Source organism: Corvus hawaiiensis, chromosome 5 (assembly GCF_020740725.1).
Source record: "Corvus hawaiiensis isolate bCorHaw1 chromosome 5, bCorHaw1.pri.cur, whole genome shotgun sequence".
In the NCBI taxonomy this organism is placed as follows: domain Eukaryota; kingdom Metazoa; phylum Chordata; class Aves; order Passeriformes; family Corvidae; genus Corvus; species Corvus hawaiiensis.
The window spans coordinates 26,710,966-26,734,510 of record NC_063217.1 but is presented as its reverse complement, the minus strand read 5'-3'; the positions used below and the strand labels follow the sequence as shown (position 1 = coordinate 26,734,510).

At 41.4% G+C, this 23,545-nt stretch overlaps 1 protein-coding gene across 7 annotated transcripts in view; it reads right to left on the bottom strand.

The window, feature by feature from the left end:
* GABRB1 (gamma-aminobutyric acid type A receptor subunit beta1) overlaps positions 1–23,545 on the bottom strand; it is a 127,082-nt gene that overhangs the window by 9,337 nt on the left and 94,200 nt on the right. For all 7 annotated transcript variants that reach the window (XR_007203611.1, XR_007203612.1, XM_048303562.1 and 4 more), the window contains 4 exons: positions 21,618–21,700; positions 2,953–3,090; positions 2,692–2,844; positions 1,122–1,372 (listed from right to left, as the gene is read on the bottom strand). Coding sequence is in view for 5 of the 7 variants with exons in the window: in XM_048303562.1 (XP_048159519.1) it covers positions 1,122–1,372; positions 2,692–2,844; positions 2,953–3,090; positions 21,618–21,700 (625 nt within the window). In the remaining 2 variants the exon portion in view is untranslated. The remainder of the gene's footprint in view (positions 1–1,121; positions 1,373–2,691; positions 2,845–2,952; positions 3,091–21,617; positions 21,701–23,545) is intronic.

The window sequence follows — 23,545 nt, the reverse complement described above, 5'->3', positions numbered from 1 at the left end:
TTTGCTAATGATGCATAGCTGTAGTGGTGGGACACCAGACACACAGCTCTAGAATCAGCTATCACAGAGTTTCTGAAATGCACTTCCTGATGTGTATGTGACACTAACCATCTATCAAGATAAAGTCTTACTTGTTAGAGTTTTATGTGTCAGTCTCATTCTTCAAACTGAACAGAGGGCTCGAATACAATTTTGTCCAAACGTTATCACCTCAGGCTGTAACAGTACAGAAGTTTACAGGACAGCATAGGCAAGTCCTCATTAATACTTGGATGTAATATATTATAAGTAAAGCAGAGGAAAGAAGAAAATTTTTGGCTCATTACAATATGTATTTCCCCCTGAGTCAGACTGGGCCAAATACACCTGAGGCTTCAAAGGGTTTATTTCCAAAAAACTGGGAAAAAGTGAAATTGGTTTATAGATGTTTACAAGCGCTCAGTGATGTATTGCAAAATTAAACTTGTCCTCATTAAAAATACGTCCATAGTATTACTTCCTGAAGTTTTTCTGGCTTGTTGTTTTTAAGAGGGGATAGTTGTGTTGTGCTTGAATTTAGCTGAGGGAAAAATCCTGACATCTGTGAAAGCTGTTAAAACCTAGCAGCAGCATTCTTGTGTTCCTCAAAGCTCAGTGCTACAGGCTTCATTCAGGGCTCACTGAAGCAACAGAGCCTATCTTTGCTTTTCATTTTTGGTGAAGTTTCTGTGTGTAAAGAGGAACTTTATTATAAACATTTCTTCTATACCACCTTCTAAAGCAAAAAACCATACAGTTGAAGTGATAAATATTTAACTTCCTTGTACCCCTTGTATTTCTTCTCTGCTGCAAAAAAATGTGTCCTGAATATTAATTTGCATTTTCTGTATTTTCTTACTCTTCTTCTCTGCTGCAAAAAATGTGCCCTGAATATTAATTTGCATTTTCTGTATTTTCTTACTCTGTTTTCAGTTGAAGATGGAACAGACCATATGTTGCTGTAATCTCCTTAAAAAACAATTTTTCTCTAGGCAATCTTAAATGCTTTTGCATGCTTTCCACCTGTATTTATCTCTACCATCATATACATGAACCTTGTCACAGTAAAAATAATGTCTGAAAAGACAGCTTGAACATTTTACCTGGACTCTATTTGTTTCCAGTTTGCTCTTCTTGCCTGTAGCATGTCCTGCCCTGCCTGCTGTCTTTTTCTGATGTTGAGGTCCTTTCCCAAAGAAGATGTAGTTTACAAAGGCATATTCCAGCAAGGCCAGGAACACAAACACAAAGCATCCCATCAGGTAAATATCTATTGCCTTGACATAGGGAATCTTCGGCAAGGTCTCCCTGAGGTGGGTGCTGATGGTGGTCATGGTCAGCACAGTCGTGATTCCTGCGAAAGGAAGAAATAGACATCGACTAATAAGACAAGGAAGGAGATTTGAGCACAAAAGGCATAATGGCAGCATTGCAGTTCTCATGCAGATGGATTAATTATGTGATCAGATTCTTAGCAGCCTAGGGAATGTGTTTTGCAGAACTGGAAAGGAAGATATCCTTGCAAGGCTGCTGAGAGCACCTTCCTTGGCTTTTCCTGCAATGGAGGGTGAATGAAATATTACCTTCAGTAACCCAAGCTGTGTTGGAACATCTTGCTTTAATTTTTGCAAAAACTGTGCTAGGGAATGTGGTATTAGCTCACCTGGATAGCAAAGAGTTGATTGCTGTTCTTTCTATGTGAGAAAATGCTTCTCACTTTATTTACAGCAGTAGCTCTTCTTGACCCCATAGGGTGATTTGCATTGCTGTGGGGATCTGGAATAAGTATCTAGCTTTTGACTGAAAATGGAGGGTTGAAAGGAGAAAGGGAAGCCTTTTGATAAAGTGATGGTCTTTGATGAAGTGATACGTATGCTTTTGCCAAAACAACTTTTCCTATTAACTAGGTGCTTGCAAGTAAAGCATTTCCATCTCATTGTGTTATCCACTGCTGGATGTTTTTTTTCTCATATGTGTTTTTCTTTTAGCTGGATGAAATTACTTTTTAGTCTGGTTTAATCACAGGTCATTAATGCACGTAGATAATAGCTCTAAGCACAGATGTAACAACTTTAATTTGCAGAGAGGTGAGACAAAATAGAAGTGGGACAAACTGGCTTTCTGGAAATAGAGTTGGAAAACATATATGCCTTAAAGCACAGGTAGTGGCAGAAGATCTTCATTCTTATGGAAAGTTGTAGGAAGGAACATGGTACGGGAAAGAACCAACTCTGTAGGTAAAACAGACTGATTTGGTGTAAGCTGGCATATTTCCACTGATGTCAGTAGGATCTTGTGTATTTATTCCAGTCACAGATCTGGCCTGAGAGGACACTTTCTAACATCAACAGGGATTGTTCATGAAGCACAGTGTAGATACCCTTAGATGTCTGAATTAGACTTTTACGCTCCACTTTGGAAGCAAAATACTTTTGGTCTGATCCAAAGACCATTATGACAACTGGAAGTCAGTCAGGATCCCAACCTATGTGTGGAGCAAGGGCTTCAGATGTAGGCAAGGTCACACCTGCCCGCCTTCCTGACAACCAAGGCCCCATGCTGCCTGTGTAAGATCCCAATTAATGATGCTTCAACCATCAGTATGGATTTGGTGCCACTGTTTTCAAAGGCAGCAAGTGTCTATGTAGTTCAGTCATTTTGAGAAGAAGTTACCTAGAGCAACTCTGGCTGCAGAGGCATCGTAATTGATCCAAAAAGATACCCACGACAGAATTGTAATCAGTGTGGAAGGCATATAGGTTTGCAAAATGAAGTATCCAATATTTCTTTTAAGCCGGAAGCTAAGTGATAATCGAGGATATGCTCCTGAAAGAAAGAAATCATATAATGACTAATGCCAAACAAAAGGAAGGCACTGATATTTCTGGGCTGCAGGAAGGGGGGACAATTTTTTTTTAACTTGCCAGTGCTTACCTGTTGTAAATTCCACTCTCTTTGATACCATCTTGTAATCCACAATAGAAAATTGTGGGAGCTCGATGTTATTAACTCCTGTTACTGCTGACTCTCCTCCATTCCAGTAAAATTCAATATCATCAGTAGTGTATCCATCTGAAACAGAGGCACAATTTGATTATTGACTTTTCTTTTTGTTTTATTACTTTGCTTAAATAGTTGCAGTTCAAGTGGAAGGAGCTGTGGTTAATCAGGAATTCAGCCTTCTGTTGTGTGACATTCCTGTTATACAGAAGCCTCCTCTATACCCTGAGGAAGCTTCTAGATGTAGAGGAAGAGAAGACAGAAAACAAGGGCAGAATTCATGATTAAAATTTGTTTTTTAGCTAGCTCTAATACAACTACTTTTCATTCAGGCGTGAGTTGCTCAGTTGCCAGCAGACAGATACATCATCAGCAAAACTTTTAAACTCTCTTTGGAGGAGCTCTGACAGTAAAACCAGTTCAGTTCCCAGCTTTTCATTTGATTTCCTATGCAGGATGTGCCAAAATAGAGGGTTGGGAGCCAGTGGAGGCAAAGATGATTCCAGAAGAATTAAGGTGCCTGTAGTATTACCTGACAATGTCTGTCAGAGCTGTAGGTAATCCTTTGATATTCATGAAGCATTTTATATTTTAATTAGACCATGCCATCTTTGATCTTCTGTTATCACAGAAATATTTCTTTTTTACTCCAAACTAGCACCTTTCTTCTGTTTCCTTTTAACAGTGATGTTGATTATTTATAAGTTAATTAAAAATTAATTTGCCATCCTATCACGGGAAATGTTAACATTATTGTTACCATTTTCAGAAATATTTTGATTGAACTCAGAAGTGACTGAGTTAAAAAAAAAAATCTTGCAATTGACAACATTTTTGAACTAATATTTAAACTGGTTTCACTTTATTGCATTTTTCTACTTTCCCCAGATATCTACCAAAGGAGAGAACATCTCATCTATTTTTAAATGTTTCCTTCAGGTGTTAGATTTAATCAGGCTTAAATCATATAACACAGATCAAATAAAACATGTGTTTGAATTCAGAGCTTTAGAAAACTTGACAGTACTTTTGCCAGTTGAACCACCCGTAGCATCAGAAGCCTCCACAGAGATAGGAACCTATCCTTTCAAATGCACAAGTAATGCAATATCTAGCTAAGGAAATGAGTCTTGAGATGTCTTTTCCTATGATGGTGCCTAGTAATAGCCTCACCCCTGGAAGGCTGACCACATGCAGAATAGATCCGTGTTTCCCTGGTGACAAGCAGAGAATGACTTGCCGCCAGGCTCCAGAGATTGCTTGGAAAGTCTGCAGCTATTGAACAGCTATCTTTTGATGCAAACACAGTGATGGGCTGAACAGTGTTAAATGTTCACATGTTTTATTTCTGAACTGCTCAGTGCCATGGTGTTCTATCTGAATTGCTCTGAAAACCACACTAACCTATGTAATATGGATTGCTGCTTTAAGCTTAAAACTGTGCCTTCCATTATTCATGCTATTTTTATTTTTTTCAAATGAATCATCCCAGGGCTGTGACACAGAGCTCTGCATGGCTGGTTTTCATTCCTTTACACTGCAAAAGGTCAAGGTAGCTGCTTGGTAGTAGGACTTCAGTAGCTTCTTTAAAGGCTTTGCACACAAACCACAGGGCTGACAGGAGCCACATGCAGGGTGTGATACAGAATGATTGAAAGTGAATGAAGACTGCTAAGACTGTTTAAAAGACCAAGACTGAGATTGGCAGGGGAGTGTTAACTACATTTTCTTGCAAATCTGTATTATAAAAACTTTCTCTTGAATGATTTCTCTTCTCAGAAAAGGTGGTGCAAAACAGACGGCATTGGAACTGTCATCTCATAATGAAAGGGTATTGATTATGAGTAGACTTGGTACCACACAGGCATCCTCTACATGAGGTGATACTCATCCTTCGTCTTTAGGGGACAGAATAGAAAACAAAAGGGTTATCACTACCTAGATGTTGAGCAGGTACTTGCTGCAAAGTCACAGGTGAAAGTTTAGATGTGAGAATCCTGAATTCTCCTTCAGGGTTTGGAGGAAAACCATGAAAATGATTCTTCTGTTCTGCGCTGTCATCACCTGTTGACCTTTTCATATCCTGACCTCCAATTCTGCTCTGATTGTGCTGCTTCCTTGGACAGTGAAGGCTGGGACCCAGGGCAGAGAGAGGAGTTACCTCCAGCCCTCAGGAGCTCCTGACTTTTCTTGCAGCCTCTTAAGGCAGCTGCAAACAGCCTCTCTGCAGTTTCTCTGATGTTTTGACTAAAGAGGGAATAGCTTGGCACCTTATTGTGGCTGAAATTCTCTTCCCTGAAGGTGAATTATTAGTGATTTAGTTGTTAAAACCCACAATGGTGCCAAATAAACACCTAGGATATCAAAAGGCAGATTTCAAAATGAAAACAGGCACAACCTCCTACAAAAAGATTGCACCACATTATTGATACACTGTGTGGTGATGTTGGATCTTTGCTGTCAGAGACTGAAATATTACAGTCTATGACTTAAACATTTTCTTAAAGGACCTTTAAAACTGTATTACAAAAGCTGTAAAGAAGACCACTGCACCCTGAACGGAGCCCTGACTGAGGCCTTACACTGCTCGCTGATGAAGATAAACCAACAACTCAGGGCTGGGGACATTCACGGAGCACAGGCTTAACACTTCCAAGGTCCCAGGGCTATCAGCTGCCAGGCTTGAATAGACCCCCTACACCAAGGGGTGGAGGGAGGAGAGGCTTTGGGTATCTGGGAAAAGCCTCTGGTCAGAGGGGCAGTGACTGCCCATCCTCCACTGTGCAGAGGAGCCCAGCTGAGGGGTCCTCACTGGGGAGGAGGGAAGCTTATCCACAGCAGAAGGGGTGACATGGCCCATCACAGGGGCCCTCCAAAGGGGTCCCCAGACCCTGCCCCAGAGCACCAGAGATGATGCAAAAGACCCTCAGTGTTGCAAGGGACAGTGTGAAGCCAGCCCCTGCAAGGGAGACACAAGGGAGACACATGGGCATTTCCACCTGGCCCACAGCATGTATTAATCCACGGGATTCTGCACTCTTGGGCATGTGGCAGCGGGGTGTGGCACCGTGGTGTGGCGGCGGGGTGTGGCACCGTGGTGTGGCAGCGGGGGTGTGGCGGTGGGGTGTGGCAGCGGGGTGTGGCGGTGGGGTGTGGCAGCGGGGTGTGGCAGCGGGGTGTGGCAGCGGGGTGTGGCAGCGGGGTGTGGCACCGTGGTGTGGCGGTGGGGTGTGGCAGCGGGGTGTGGCAGCGGGGTGTGGCAGCGGGGTGTGGCACCGTGGTGTGGCGGTGGGGTGTGGCAGCGGGGTGTGGCAGCGGGGTGTGGCAGCGGGGTGTGGCACCGTGGTGTGGCGGTGGGGTGTGGCAGCGGGGTGTGGCAGCGGGGTGTGGCAGCGGGGTGTGGCAGCGTGGCCACGGCGGCGACGGGGGACCCTCACCACCAGCAGAGCAGATGGAGGGGAGCAACGAGATGTTGTTGGGACCCTTGGATGGGTGATGTGCTTCCACCTAACCCCTGTCACCCCTCCCTGTTCCCCCAAGGCACCCCCTCCCCCCCCCCCCCCCCACTTCTTTCTTCCATTTCTTTCTCTCTTTCTTTTCTCTTCCCTTCTTTTTGCCTCTTTTACTATTAAATAAAATACAGCAATTTTTTGGCATCAACATCTAACCTTGTTTGGTTTTAATCTTGTTTCTGGGAATATTTTGAACCTTCTAAGTTCTTTCCAGTTTGTGCTCAGAGACTTAGCTTGCTTTGCTTTCCTGGGTTTAAACTGGATCGTAACATTTGCAAAAGGAAATTACGTGAGTTTTGTAATGTAAACAAACGTGCTTTTCCCTAGTCTTGTTTTCTATGACTTTGGCTACTAAATGAAAAGTAGAACTAGTTTGTTATAAAGTCAACTGACCAAAAGCAAGAACCATGCATGTAAGGTATCAGCTGGTGACAAGCTGCCACTGCTGACAGGCCATGTTTTTAATCTCTACAGATTTAAAAGAGACTTCCAAATACAGAAAAAAATGGGTCTGATGTGAGCTACTACTTTTTCAAAATATAATGATTTCTTTCTTGAGTTAAAGCTTCCTTAAAGCTGACGGAAATGATGAGAAAGGGATAGTGATGTTTTTCACTCAGGAGCATTCACATGTTTTAGCTCTCTTTTTAGAAAAGTAATTGAGCATCTTGCTGTGGTTTTAGGTAAGGTGAACTTCAATACATTCATTTTTTCCTTGGCAGTCATTGTAATATCTCTGCTAGACACTTACAAGGTGTAAATTCTCCCTGGGCAGTCCATTCCCTGATGCAATAGGATTGTTGCTGTGTGAAGCCCTTTCCTTATGTGCTTTGCACACTGTTCTAGGTGTGTGAGAGGCATTGCTTGCTTTCATGGCTGACAATGGCCCACAGGTGCAGGAATTGGAGGCCCTCATGTTTCATAGGCCTTGACATGGCTTTTTCTAGCAAACTTGGGAGGAAGACAGTTGCCTGCAGGTTAAAGACAGGAATAGGTCTGAAGTTAGCAGAAGACAGATTGCTCCTTCTCCTTTTTCAAGGGGACAGTGGCTTTAAGTGAGGAGCTGTAGTGATGTAAATTAAGAAACCTTCAAGTGTGGAGCAGTACTGACTTCTGGCTAGCAGGCAATGAAAAACCCTTATTTTGGGCAGGAAATGCCTTAGCCTTCAAAATGGAAGAAAAGCTATTTCAGTGATAGGAAAAGTGGGTCTTGCCAGTACAGTGGCAAGTGTTAATGCTAGTTTGTTCACTGAACTTACCTGTACTGCCCAGGTATTCCCTCGGCAGCTCTTTTCCCATGTAATCCTTTTCCCTCTGCGTACATATCCATGTCACCAATTCAAATGCATACCTCTGCTTTTGTGACAGAGAGCGCAGCACTCGCAACTGGACCCGGATGTCCGAACACAAATTTCATAAAAGTCAGATATCGCGGGCCTGCAGTATTTCAGTGATGTTGACATGGCTGTCACAGGGTAGGCGCGACGTGAACGGGGGAACCCGGGGCTGCTCCGGCAGCGCGTCCCGGGGCCGCGTGGGGACGCCCGCGCTCCGCGGCGGGGCCGGCGCGGGGGATGCGCGGGAGATGCGCGGGGAGCCGAGCGCGTCTGCTCCGTGCTTCTGGAGGGAGCATGGCCTCGTTTCTGGGCTGACATCCCTAGCAGTCTAGCTCGCTTAATCAAACAGTTTTCCCAGGAATTCTGAGTGTGGTTCTGTTGACCTAAATAATAAGTGACCGCTAAAATTTTACTTATTTATTTGTTGTATAATTAATAATGGTCCCTGAAAAATATTTGCTCTATTTAAGCCGTTTTTTGCTTGCTAGATTCTTTTCCATCTTCAAAACCACTACAAAACACATTTAATTGCCCAGCTCGAGATATAAAACTTCCTAGAAGATATTGTCTAGAAATGAAAATACAGCGCTTAATGTGCCAACACTTATTTCTTTTTACTTCTAGAGCAGCAAGCTGAGAGTTCAAATGAGAACACTTGGTCAGAAGCACGACAGATCTAAAAAGTAACTATATACACACACGGCAAGAAATAAGTTATGTATAAATCTTGCTGTTCACAGAAAAAATATTTTAGAAATGTTGCTGACATTGTGATATAGCCAAGTTTAACAGTGTATGGGATGTCACCAGGCTGTTTTATTTTACATTGCAGCACTTATCTTATCAAATTCCTCTGGGATAAATGAGGATCTGTGTTACATTCACAAATACAAGTCATGGTTCCACTATCATTAGCAATTCAACAGAGATGTCCAAACAGAATCCCTTTTTCCTTCTGATTCTCCAGGGCAGGTAGCTCTGAAGCACCCAGCAGCTGGGTCTCTTCCTTTGGATCTAAATAGGGCTTTTCAAAAGACTACATTAATTCCATGTGCACAAATTAGTTGGCCTTGGGTAAGGACATGAGGCTGGACCCCAACCCTCTTCCATTACTCCCGGATTGTGCCTTTTGTAACAACTTAGTCTTTGTTGCTAAAAATGCTGTATTTTTTTTGTTATTATTCCTATGATTGTATTCAAACAGGAAGATAATGCATTTCTTCCACACACCACCGAGGCAGTCTGTACAGTGGTAAATGTATTGTACTATTCCAACTTAAATCTGACATGAATGGGGCACCACACATTTGAAGACGTGTTTTGGAAATCAATGTAACTACTTAACATTAAGGTGCTAGAACTGCTTGAAAAGTCTCCCTGCCACCTGTGTTTGAGTGTGTGTTTGCATCTGTACTGAGAAATGTTTTCTGTTTTCACTGGGGATATGTATTAGAATTTAGCCTTAGCAACAATGGTCCAAATGAAAACTTGGTTAGACTGCTGGAGTACTAAACATTGTCAGTTATTTAAGAAGGCTTCTCAAATAAAAATAAATTTTATGTATGGGGCAATGTCCCAGTTGGAGACATAACTTCCTATTCATTAGAAGCAGAAAATAAATGTTATTACAGCATAGTCACTCTTGCAAGATCCTAATTTAGTTCAAAGAGTGAATTATGACCTTGCCTTCATTTGCAAGTACCTTTAATATTGGATCATTGTTACTTGTTATCATTTTTTGCCAATGAGACTGATACAAACCTGAAAGTCCTTTGGGAGAGAAATTGTTTGGTTTTGCTTAATATCTGTTTAATGGCTAACACAGCAGGACTTCTCTGTATCACTGTGCCTCAACAGAGGAAATGAAGGATTCTGCATAAGTAGTCAAACTTGTATTGAAAATACCTTACCAGTGAATTTGGCTCCTTCTACTGGATTATGCCAGTGATGGCAAAGGACCTAAAAGCCTAAAATAAATATAATGCAACGCACAATCAGAAATACACATTAGTATGTTTTAGCTAGTACAGCTTTCATGTGCAAGAGCTCCTCCTGTAAGGCATGCTGGAATTTTATTTTGTGTCCTGTTCACTAGTAAGAATTTAATTCTCATTAGCGATTAAAAAAAAAACCAAACCAAACTAAGGGATTATTAGGAAAAGGAAGCAAATGCAAAATTCTTTGTTTATGTTTCCATATACATTCCAATTCATGTTGTGCTATTTTGTGCAGTTTCCTTTCTTTGCCTGAAATAGCAATCTTAAGTTGGCTAGAAAGAAGGGCCATGAACATGATGAAGGACACACTTGATTCCAGTGAAGAAAGGACCTACCTGAGTCACGATTCTTTAGCCTGGAGGTAAGGTGGCTGATGAAAAAAAAACTCTGTAAGATCCTAAGTTAGCACGGTGAGCTTGAAGGGCACATGATTATTTACAGACCGTCAGACTTTCAGATGAAGAAAGCAGCAAATCATATGCCTAGTGGCTAGTTTGAAAGAAATAAAGGGAAATACAGCATGCAGATAAACTGCAGAACTCACTGTTTTCATTCAGGACACAAGCGTCCTGAGTTTATGCTTGTTCAAAAGCTGCCAGAGAAGGACAATAAAAATCTATTTGGGTTGTTAGATACAATGATACTATTTCTGACTGGATGTAGCAAAGTTCAGAGTGCTTACTGCAGGTGTTTACTGAGGAAATATCAGCACGTGTCCTATGCTCTGTTCTAGCTTCATTGATATGTTCTGCTGGCCACTCTCAGAGACAAGATGGGCAAGATGGACATTTATCTAAGACAGTACAACAGTTAGGGGTCTGACATGTTCCAATGCAGCCTGATTTACCCATCTCATTTCTTTCACCTTTACAACACTTTTCTTTCATCACTGGAGTGATGCTTTTTATCCTGGTGTTAAGAACCTCTGACTCTACACATCTCCGTGTAATTCCTGTAAATCAAACTGTGATTAAAAAGCATTGCTCGTGCCCACACATTTTGTGTAGTAATAAGAAACCTGCTCATGGTAGCTCAGAGGCTAAAATGTCGTTGAAAACTCTGAAGTTCATTATATGCAAATGTTTAGTGCGCAGTGCCAGTGATTCAAATTTGGACTTGAATAATTTTGATGGCCTATTGTCTAAAATTTTCCACCAATAATATATTGGTTTTTAAAATTTTTTTTAGAAAGCAGATGAGAAGTATGTGTTTGTGACTGGTGTCCTCTTGTGCAGCTCAGATACTTGTGTAATTGTACATGTAATATGTACAGGTGCACAACTGCTGTCAACAGGTCAGCCCTGATACACACATCATATGTCAGTTTCTACAGACTTTTAGCAAGTTTCTTGTAAGCTAGTTTGAGTGGCTCTGAAGCATGAAGGTTTAAAATGGCACTTTAGTTACTTTGGTAGTTACATCTGCTGAGGATCATTTTGTTTAATCGCTTCCACACTTTTCAGTCCTTTGCCTGGATCCTCTTCTTTTGTGGGGTTGAAACTACCGAAGTTCTGAAGTCACACTGTTGTGTTCTTGTCTAAAAACTAGTCAACAGTGATTAGAGCAGAAGCTATGCATGAAGAGGTTAACCTAAACAGTCTCCTTGCCTTGTGTGCCATTTCACTTGCTGGTAGTACCAGACTGTCCTTGAGAGCTTGGAGTTGGGAAGAGAGGGTTTCTTTCTTTCCAGTAGCAAGTGTCAGAAATCCCAGCCATCTTATCTTTCTTTCATTCTGAGATGCCTTTTTCCTGAATCTGTTTTGATCTTTCTCCTTCTCCCTTTCCTATTCTTCTTCTGAATGGACACTCTACTGGTTCCCAGCTGTATCTCAACTTCCAGAAAGGTGAATCAAAACTCCTGACCTCTTCTGGAGAGGTTTGCTTGCTTTTTTTTCCTCTTTCATTTTTTTCTTCTAACCTTTATTCCCCTCTGGTTTGATAAGGAGGAAGAAGAAATCCATTTTCTGGAGAAGGAAAATGCAGACCACACATTGTTTCTACTCTAGTCCTGGCAGCACAGGCTGGGAGTGCTAGACTCAGGATGAAAGACCTCAACATGTTGATGGAGACCTGCTCTCTCCTGAAAGTCCCATGTTGCAGTCCTTCCCCTTGTTTGCTAACTCAAAGGACTTCCACACCTCCACATGAACCTGACTAAGGTAACTTGCTTGCAGTGCTGTTAGGAGCACATTTTATGTAGAATTTATAAATCCAATGCAAATCTCTTTTCACCCCCATCAGTTTCTTCCTTCCTCTTTCTTTCTCATTTGAGCTGCTGTACAATAGATGACTCTCATAGTCTGAGCCATAATCCTGGAAGGTTTTTTTGACTTGAGTTGCTTTACAAAGTTAAAAAGGGAACAAAACTATTTATAAGCACATTATGTAAACATTAGCAACAGAGGTCCAGCTGCTTAGCATTCAATTAATTTAGTTCAGTCAATATTGCATGGTACACAGTTTTGTCTGCTCATATTGTAAACACATCTTGCCCTTGAGCACTTATTTCATTTGACTAATTAAGATCTACTTCTAAGTGCTCTCATTTTGTTGCCAGGCAGACTCGCCCAATTTTAGATACAGCTGTTGTACTTGGTGAAAAAGGCATTTGAAATCCACGTCCATCTGGTTGGTTCTCCAGTTTGTCAGGCCAAAACCTGCTCTTCTTTAAGGCAGCAGGGTCTCTGCTTTCCACAGGACTCAGACTGGAGATGAATCACGACACTGTATTTTTATTGCTTATGCCAGCGTGTCTTATACAAGTATACATATTTCTGTGCAATATTATGCTCCCATCTGAGACAGTGAAAACTCTTTTAAAATTTTAATTACTTAATTCAGGTGCATACAGTTTTTCAGAGAGGTAAATGTGGAGGTAAGTACAAGTCCACTGTACTCTGGCTTTTTATATAAATAGTGAGAATGAAGTTTTCATGGTGGTCTGCCCTTTCTTTTCTGATTTTCCTCCCCAGTGGGGAAAGAGGGGAGTGAGTGAGTGGCTGTTTCTACTTAGTTGTCAGCATGGTCTCACTTACTATTCTGACTGTGTAAGTAGCTGAATTTTCAATTCATGAACAGTTGTAGAAAGATTTAAAGTTACACTGAGCTACATTAAAATTTTCATTCTGACAAAATTAAGAATAATTCAGGGGAATTTGGCAATGCACATGCATTGTACATGTACTCTACATTTTCTGTGTGCATATTTTGCCAAAATAATTACACATTACTGAATTCATGTATTGTGCTGAGAAAAATTTCTTGCCTGAAAAATACCATGTTCCCTTGGGCAAAAACAGGCTGAGTTCAGAGAGGAGTGCAGTCCTGCACCAAGGAGATAACAAGGTGTCTGAGGTACTGCTATGATTGCCATTTTTTCTTAAGAGTAGGGGGTTTCTGTGGCTAAAAGCATAGGCTAAAGTCAAGGAACAGGCTTTTTGGGTGGTTAATGTACAACCTCTGCTTAGTATCTGCAGTTTTGTGTGAAGGGAAGCAGACATGCAGCACACACTGATTAATGGACTAATGTAAGGTCTAATGGAGGGGCAGGTGCTCCATGGAGGCAGAAGGTCCCAGGTCTTAAAATCAAGAGATTCTGAATGGTTTCCTGTCTGCCTAATCTTGTTGACACATATTCCTGGCCAGAGTAAGTGTGTGAAATATTTAAATGACAGGTTCTGTTGCTTTGACCCTAAATATGAATACAAGTAAGGCAGTCATGGTCTGTGTGTTTTTGATTAGAAATGGTAGAAGTTTAAATAGCAGGGTTTTTTCCCTCAGGAAGAACTCTCCATAGGTAATTTAGTGGTCACAGAGAAACAGAACCACAGAAGCATAGAAAGGTTTGAGTTGGAAGGAACTCAGTTCCAACCCTCCTGTCATGGGCAGGGAAACCTTTCACTAGACCAGGTTGCTCAGAGCCCCATCCAGCCTGGCCTTGAATGCTTCCAGGGATGGGGCATCCACAACATCTCTGGGCAACCTGTTCCAGTGCCTCACCACTCTCCCAGTAAAGAATTTGTTCCTAATATCTAATCTAAACCTGCTCTCTTTCAATTTGAAGCCATTACCACTTGTCCTGTCACTACATGCCCATGTAAAGAGTTCATCTCCAGCTCTCTTGCTGGCCCCCTTTAGGAGATGTGAGGCATTGTGTTTTGTTATTTGTATTACTGCAGTGTCAAGAAGCCATAGATATAGATCATGGCAGAGACAGGATGGGCACTCAGAAGATAATTTCTCAAGATTTATAATACCTGTAAATATAGATGCATTGGGGGCAAGGCTTCATTTTCACAAATTGAAGCAAATCCATGAGTACCAGAATCTTCCAGTTTGTTCTGGGTTTTTTTGCTTTTATACAACAATTTACACCTTGGCAGAAGACAACGAAATATATAAACTATACTTATGGCTGTAATATTCTAGGACAACTGTACTGTCTCAAATCACAGTATACCAGCTCTTCCAAGATTGTTATATTACCAGGTGGAAAGATTATTTTTCCTTCAGCTCTGACTGCAGAAATACAGACTCATCTAAGAGCACAGCTGCTTCTGGACAAGTCAGCCCCTCCTCTACATGAATCCTAATTTTTTTTTAAAGCAACCTAAGCTTTTCCTTTTGCTGTTCCCCTGGCCTGAGGGGTCTCAGTGGCTGAAGACTGAGACTTGATGAGGCTGTGCTGGGAAGTGACTCAGCTCCAGCTTTCCTGCCCTCTGTGGTCACCAGGGGATACCCTGGGTCATCTATTGGTACCTCTCAGGTTACTGAGATGACACTAAATGAGAAGAGCAGTTGGTGAAAATAACTCTGCATTCCTCTGTGTGCAATAGAAAAGTGCTTAAGATATACCAGGCTTTGCTAATTTCATGTGCTCATATACTGGAATTGTTGAATGTCAAATATTTGCTATTAAAATCTCTGCATCCATATAAAGACAAGCTATACATCTTTTTGAAAATAAAAAGGGAAGCTCATATAGACTAAACTATCAGCATCTGAGTAACTTGTAAATTTGTGTGCAGTGTAAAAATACATTGTGAAAGTAACATAACTGATTTATAGTCTGCTGGGGAAAGAAATCTGTCCAAAGTGTGGAAACAGAGCAGTCACTGTGGCTTAACACCAGTGTGCTGTGAAGAATGAATTATTTTAGCTCAGCGGCTGACTTAAAAGATGAGTGGTAAGGAATGACACAAACTGAGCCAAAAATACATTTTAAATTTTGATGTGAAAAAAAGGAAACATGCAGTCCTACTTGGCTAATTTCTCAGTTTCAATATCAACAAGCTACTTGTGAATCTGCCTCTCAGAGTATCTAAAAAACAACTTGCTCAGCTTCACAGCTCTGTGCTAGTCTTTCTGTTCCTGTGATGTTTAAATCTGCTGCTATGGATGTTCATGCTGTAACTTTAAAACCTCTCTTGTTTTGCTGCCAGCATGTTCTTTGCAGCTCGGAAGAATGGCATGTCAAAAGTTAATGTGGATCTACAGATTGCTGTGTGTGTGCAAAGTCTCCATGGGCGATCCTTCTGAGAGGGTATTTGCAATGATACGAGCTCAGTGTGTGTATTCTGCATAGGGTATATGGAATAACCTAGGATCTGTTATCTGCGTGCCTCAAGAAATCATAAAGTGACTTTCAAATTGCAAAATGTCTTGGCCCAGAGAGCAGTCAGTCTGCTATCCCAGTGGGCAGTATATGGGATAACCTTGGCAGCCTTTTGTGCTGATCTCCATTCCTGCTCTTGCTGGGGTGTTTCATATGGTACCGTCTTGTTTGTTTTATGAGTGTGCTATGATAAAGTGTGCTATTCTGTGTCCTGCTGTTGCCTATTCTTTTGTTAGGCTTTGTGGGAGCTTGAATACGGCATTTGATCCAGGGGCAGAGTCTGTGTGAAGCAAGGTGTTTTGTGCATGTCATAGTGCAGGCAGCAATGGGAGTATAGCAGGCATGGATGGAGAACCACCTGCACACTGGTGAATTGTGAATGCTGTGAATGGGATGACATGCTAAGAACATCCTATCACTTATACCTGGCATATTAAGTGAAGATGGGCAGGCAGGAACCCGTCTGACTTTTCATTCAGATAGTATGCAGAAAGATGCACTGTTTGAATGATCTGAGTTTTTGAACCTCTCTCTCTCTCTTATTTTTCCACCAAGTTTGAAAGGAATTTAAAGCTGAGTATGTATTTTAGAACAGTTAAAGGAATTGGCCAGAAGCAGAAGAGAGTTTTTATTCCCAGTGCTATGCTGTAACAACCAGAGACAAGTCAAAGTGGAGAAAATGAGGGTTTTTTTACCCAGGGTTTACAGGGCCCATGGGAAGCAACACATTCCAGAGAACAGGTTAATGGCTGACAGGTCTCATGTGAGAGCAGGGGCAGTCTGGCAGGAGGGTGAGTGAGAGAAGCTCTTCATTTACAGATATGGCAAAACCTAAGCAACTGGTATGGAGGGCTGCACTCTTTAAGAACATCGGACGTGGAAGCTCTTAAAAAGGCACTGGGTTCATCATCCTTCCAGACTTTTTTTTATTGGGAAGGAGCCTTGCAACCAGCTTTTAGAATACTCTGAGCAACAAGCTCCTTTGAGAAGGGAGAACTTACGCTTTCTGTAGAAGTAATTTGATGTGCTTGGTGAGAAGCAGGATGAGACCAGATGCCCTTTTAGTGGTTTTGGATACTTTAGGGAAAATACATAAGTGGATCCAGCTCAAAGCTCTTGCTGCCTCAGGTACCAGAACAGCAATATTCATTAGTGAATTTTTATTGCCAGGCATGAATAAATTGCTAGATATCTTGTGCCTGCAGACAGGCAAAGGAAAAGCTGTATGGGAAAGCTTGGATTTAAGACAGGTTTTTCATCTCTAAAAAAATATCCCTATTTGTTTGAGATGTAGGTTCTTACATCCTTGGTAGCTCAAATGCAGTCATACCCTGGATCAATGCAATCTTGTCTCAAGCAGAGAGCTGTGTTAAATCTGTTCAAATCTCATTCTGTCAGATAGCACTGTGCCAACAAAGGTGATAAGGAATGTTTAGGTATGAACTCAGTTGTTTTTTTTCTGGTGACAAACTATGTAGAGGTTCAGGTGGAGTATTTTATTGATTTATTGTAATATCACTCTAAGTTGGCTGCACTTTCATAGAAGCATTACAGATATTTAGTGTTAGATCTATTTCTATATGAAGAAGGGACAGCCATAAAAACTGGAATCAAAACAGAATTGCCATTTTTTGTACTGTATCCAGCTGAATAAATCTTCCTCTTTTCCCTAAGAATCTCTGTTCAGGTTTCTGAGGGCTTGTTCAGTTCACCCATACAACTGGTTTCTAAGGGTGCTGCTGACAAGGCTAATGCATGGTTCAGTGTTGCTGTGTTGATCCCTGAATCATGCTGCAGCATTAACTGTTGTCATAGAGACACAGATTTTTGAGTCCAAAGGGACAGTTTTGATAATCAGCTCAGACCTGTTGTAAAACATGTAGTAGCTTGCCAATAAGTAAATAATTTTGCCAAACTGGAGCACGGCTGGGAACTCCCGCTCCTGTGACAGTGAAACACATTTCACTGAAGTTTGTGAGATGCTGTAAGTAAAACCCCAAATGGGGATTTAATTTATTGTCAGAGTGATGCTGTCGGCACAAATTTTTTTCAGATGAGTGAAAGCCAGGTGCAAACTTAGTCCACAAGATCCTGCTGTTACTGTGAAACTGGCAGCCTCAGAGGGACAAAGAGTATTAGAGTAATAACAGTATTCTGTCTTACCCTCCAGGCAGTGCAGTGAGGTCAGCTCTTGTACTTGTAAAGAAGAGTGCTAGAGTGGGGCAGCTTTATGCAGTCAGAAGTCTCTGACAGACAATCTATGGGTGATATAATTGTAGCATTTTGATGCTACTGTCCCTGGTTGTTTGCATCCTCCTTCTGCTTTCTCCTTTATCAGTGTGTCTGCACCCATGCCAGTCCACAGCCTGTTGTGGCTGCTGCCAGGGACAGTGGACTTGTGCCAAGGCACCGGGTTCTGAACCGCCGTAGCAGTTGTAGCCCTTGCCAAAGGCTACCTGATACAGCAGAACTAGCAGCTGGGGGATTTAACATCTTAAATTGCCAAGCTGACATCCATCAGAGCTCATGTGAGAGTGCCAAGCAGTCTGTGTAACCTCCAGCCAAGTATTAAGTCTCCTCTTTCCCAGTATATGCTAATCTGTGAGAAATGGATTGTTACAGATCCCAGCTCCACTGATGAAGCAGTTCCAGTTATAAAATCCCTTGATTCTGTACACAGAAGTTTCCAGTGGCCATCATGGTATTAGACACTGGAACAGGTGTAAAATGTCTGATATGGTCTCCCCATCTTCCACTGCAGAATTTGGAATAAGGTGAACAGGTTGGGTAAAGCTGTGAAAAATGCGTGTGAAGGAACATGTGCAGCCAAAATGCTCTCCTCCTAAATGTATACATTTCTCTCATTGTCAGCCATGCATACACAGCTTCTGCAGGCCTGTAAGATAGCTTAAGGAAAGCTGGAAATGCAATTTTTTAAATGAAAATAATCTGCTGGCTCAATATAGGCATGCATTATCCATGCCTTTGCTGTGCTGCTGGAGAGGTTTGATAATAGTGCAGTGTTTGATTCCTTGTGCTCTTTTCCATTCCTGTGTCACACAGCTGTTAAGCTGCTATTTGCAATGCCTGAAATTACTCACTGTTAAGTGTTATTAAGGAACAATTTTTATCACTTTAGATTTTCAGGGATGGTCTTTGGCTAATTACCACAGCATCCCTATGAGGTGAAATGGCTTCCTGCTCACAAGAAGTGTGATGTTCATCTATTCTTTGATAAATTAATCTGTGGGACTTCCTGGTTCCTCTGGAACATGCTCCTTCTGCAGCAGGAGTAAGTCACCCTTGAAAACACATGGGAACTCAAAAGACAGCCAGGTTGTGTGTGCTTCAGCATTGGTGCTCTGTGGCACTGCTGCACAGCTGTTGTGGATGCACTGGGAAGCACTCAGCTTTTGGAGGGGAAAATGTGTCTCTAGCTTGCTTATTTTAGAAATTGGGAAGCACCCTGGGACTTGCTGGGAAGCCACCTGCCTGCCAACGTTTAGGAATGAAGGAAATCCTGCAGCTCTCACATACAACAGTACTGCTCTGGAAGCTGATGCCACATGGGTTAAACCATATAACAGTGCACAGTAAAAAAAATAAACAAAACCACTTCCCAGTGCTTTGAAAATTGTTTGACAGTGCACATACTCACAGTATCTGTCTAGTGGTGAGAAATGCTGCTTGTTATTGCACAGACTTGCTTAGTGATTTACAGACTAGCTTAGTGATTACAGCACCACCTTCCCATTTATTTAGGGAACAGTTCTGTCCTGGGATTTATTTAATTCCTGTCTGTCCCAAAATTGATGTGGATAAGGCTTTCTATCAAAGGGATATTTTTTTAACCAAAAAAATGCTAGCAGTTTTATTTTCATCCTAGCTTTGTGAACATTTGTATACTGGCACAATAAAAACAGAAGAGAAGCACAATAGCTGACGGGTGATGCAGGAGCTGGAAGGAGATCTTGAGGGTGGGAGTCTTATAAATTGGTTCTGTCATGGAAGCAAATGCCACATGCCTAATATACATGGCATGAGCAGAGAAGCCGTGGTCATGGTTATCACCTCTGTATTCACCCTTTTCCATTTTGCCCCCTCATTATTTCAAGGGGGTTAGTGGGTACTACTAAATGCAGAGTACTCTTCAGAACTCTATTCTTCCAAGTATGATCAGTAATTTTCAAGAGTTTTAGACATGCAGATGAGAAGAACTGTGGTAGAATAGAAGGTACATTTTAGGTGGAGAATTGTCAGACACCACTGACACATCTACTCCCTGTGGGCTTCCAGTAGCAGGTAAGCACATCTGTGCTTTTGGAAAATAATTCAGTTGTTAGTAGAACTGACCTAAATACTCATGAGAAGTAACTCACTCTCCAATTTTGACCTGTTGCAAATTGTGATCAGCTCAACAAGTCTTAACGTATCAACATATGTATCTCTGGAGACATGAATTATTTATACAAGTGTTCAAAAGGTCTGAAAAGCAATTTTCTTTTGGGCACGTGTGACTGGCCACATAAGCGTCATGGTATTCTCTCATCCCTGATTGTGTTAGCATTTTAATTACTTATTCCATCTGATGCTAATTTTGATTCTTGGTGAGGTCTCAGTAGTAGTACTAACTCTATTCTCACTGATCATTTATCCCTACAAAGCTTCATTTATGTGAAAGCTTGTGAAAAAGAGGTATAAACCAGTAAAATGTTCCATTAAGCCAGTAAATAGTTTCATTATTTGGGCTGCTAGCTGATAAATGCTAATGTACTTTCATCATCTTCAGTCATGACTGAGCTGGGGACTACAAATCAACTACCTCCCAACAAATAGACTAAGGTATGAGTTCAATATGAAGGCAATGTCAGTATCGTCAACCATTTCAGATGCAGTGGTATTGTATTTGTATCCATTTCCTCTGCTAATCAGGTAGCAAAGTGACTGAAGAGAAGCATTATGCACTTTATTTTGAAAATCAAGATATGACTCATTCTCCAAAAGCATCCATTACATGCCTTAGTAAGTTCAAGCCAGAAGATGAGCCAAGCAGCAGCAAGCAACATCAAGAAAACTGTGTTGTGCCAAAAAAAGGCAGGGGACTGCAAAGCCCAAGTATGGGATGACAACCATGCATCTTAACAAGCAACTTCTTAGGTCCTGTAAAGTGGTGGACTATGATGTTGCAGCGGGGATTACTGGTACATGTATAAGACAGCGAGGCCTGTGGAAAAGAATAGGGACTGATTCCTGATAGAAGTTTCAGAGATGTTTATTCTCCAGCCACATGGCCGGGGGACTGCCAAAGAACTGTTGCAATCACGGGAACACCAAACAACCAATGGGGAACGGGATTCACCAGGGAGCAGGGAAACCCCATGTCTCTCCCCCAGGGTCCCCCTCCCCCTGGACCCCATGCCAGGGGGGAGGAACCCCAGCACTATGACACTTGGACCAAGTTTTGAACTAGCAGAAAGTGACTGGGGAGATCAGCAGCATGATGGGAAACACTGGAAAGGGAAGCTACACGGCCAGCATAATAAAGATTCTTTCCAAAAACCTTCACAGGCACTTCTCTAAAAGCCACCGTTATAAAATATATAGAGATGGTGTTAATAACAAAAATTTTTAAGTGCACGCCTTGTTCCCATGCTCATGGAAGATGATAACAAAACTCTCATTAACCTTGGTGCTGAAGGATCAAGTTGTTTCTTTTTATAACTTCCAAAAGATTTGGTAACAGCAATTGATCAGTCCCGCCCCCGCCACGTGGGACGGATGTCAATCCTCATGTTAGAGATGAATGTGCTGAGATGAAGTAATTAATCCAGGTTCAGCAGTGATTAGGCACTGAAGATGGACAGTGCTTGATTGCTGTCCTCTGAATTAATCTTCAAAAAATGCTCTCCTCCCTTCCTTGACAAGAGATTTTGAAAGACATCTTATAAGCTTGGATCAACCAATATTGTGAATGAAACACATTTTGGCTTAAGTATTACAGAAATACATTTAGTCTGTTCAGTGTGCAAGCTCACTGAACACACAGTATTTGAACAACTTGTTCCTGTTTTGCCTAACCTGAGAATATAATTCAATTCTCAGCTGTCATTTGGCCAACCCCTTCCCTCCAGTAACTTACAACTTTCAATTTCTAGTGTGCAGTTTTGTTCATCCAGAGGATATCTGCGTAGATCCATCATGCAGGCAGCTGTTGTTGTGATCCTGTAAGAGGAGGGTGAAAAGAATAATGAGACTTGAAACCACATTTTACTTGTCTGAGACGGCAAGATTTTCTATAATGGGCTTTCTGTTTGTTTAAATACAGAATGGTATGCACATGGATTCCTGGCACGCAGTCTTCATACAGCTTTTAAACATGATTAATTTATGCCGCACAGTATAATGGTTACACCATAAAGCGTAAGACCATATGCTGAATGTGGAGAAGGATTTCGACTCAAAAGTTTATGTGTAAAAGTGTACAGTGTTTTGAAGAACATTCAGTGAGATTTCTACTTGGACATCTTATTTTTAATGTTCTTAATTCAGACATCTTCAAATGGTTTAGCCAATTGTTTTATTTATAACTCATACTGCTGATATCTTTCTTTTTCCACTTCGTTGTCAGTTACTGCTGTTTTAATTTTGTCTGATAGGTGTGTGCATTTTCATCCATGCTGTGGAATACCTGGTAATACCTTATTCATTATTTTTATGGTTTCATAATCAGTTTATCATTAGCTATGATAATTGCACATCACCTCTTAAAAATGGCATGAGGCAATCAAACACTAGTGAAATATAACATCGTACGGTGGCTACTTCATGAACATTGAGAGTAACTAAGATTGCCGGCTGGGTGTTTCAGATCCTTACTTCTCCTAGAGGGCACATGAGTTGATATTTGGTCCCTAAAAGTATTCTCCATAGCCTAACACCTTTTACAAGGCAGTTCCTCTCCTTTTGTTAGACCATAAATCACAAGAGCATCTGAGAAAATACTTGCTGATAAGCCTGTGACTGTGTGGGAGGAAGGTTAAATGACTTCATGAGGATAGGGGTCAAATTTTAGCTTCTTTTAAAGGTCCCTTTGAGGAAGACAATTAGATCAGTCTTTTCAAACTCACAAAAGTGAGTTATCACCTTCATTTGCTTTATTTATTTATTGGTGATAGATGGGTTCTTAAATGCTTATAAAACTTTTGAAGTTGTGAATGGGCAAACTTAGCTTGTAATTTTACTGGTGTCTCTCTCCTTCTCTCTCCAATGACTTCTACCAGAGAAAGGCAGATGACCTCTTTTCTTGATCTGGATTTGGTCTTGTTGTTCCAGTTCCATGTTAATGAATACCAGAGGAACACATCTGGAGATTTTACTTTTGATGTGCTGAAAGTCAAGCACACTTACATGCTCTATTGGGGGGATAATCCTTGCTGTCACTGAACTGACAGAATTTAAAAGGGGAAAAAATGCCACATGCTTCATTACTGTGACATGCTTCAAAATTTCCTAAGTCTACAAAATCCATCTGTCATATCTAGTATAAGGAACTTCTAGCAAGGGCTGTAATGAGAACCAGTCCATGAAACTACTCTGGAAAACTGTGTAAAATACCATGAAAGTGATACATTTATACTTTTCTTCAGGCTGATTTTGTCACATTAAACAGAAATGCATGTGTCTGAACAGGCATTTGTGATAAAAATTCATTTGCCGTAGAGAAGGTCTTCATCAGTGGTAGGACCTCCTTTAGATTAGCCATGTACCCACTATACCTTACTGAGAGGCATTGAGAAGACATGCAGTACTCCTTTGTCAGACACCTGCTTAATAATGCTTAAGATCACACATAACGATACACTAACGTTAGTCACAGCTAAATGCTTTTTAATGAAGGTTTCATAGGGAAATGTTTTGTTCCCAATTAATAAACTGGCCTTTATGGTAATACAGCTCACCCCTATCAACCGGAGCGTTTTCTAAACCACTGTGGTAACACTCCCCCTGCCACCTACTCAGGCTGCTCTGTGATCTCAGGAACTCCCACTAGCCTTGGCTTTTGAGCAA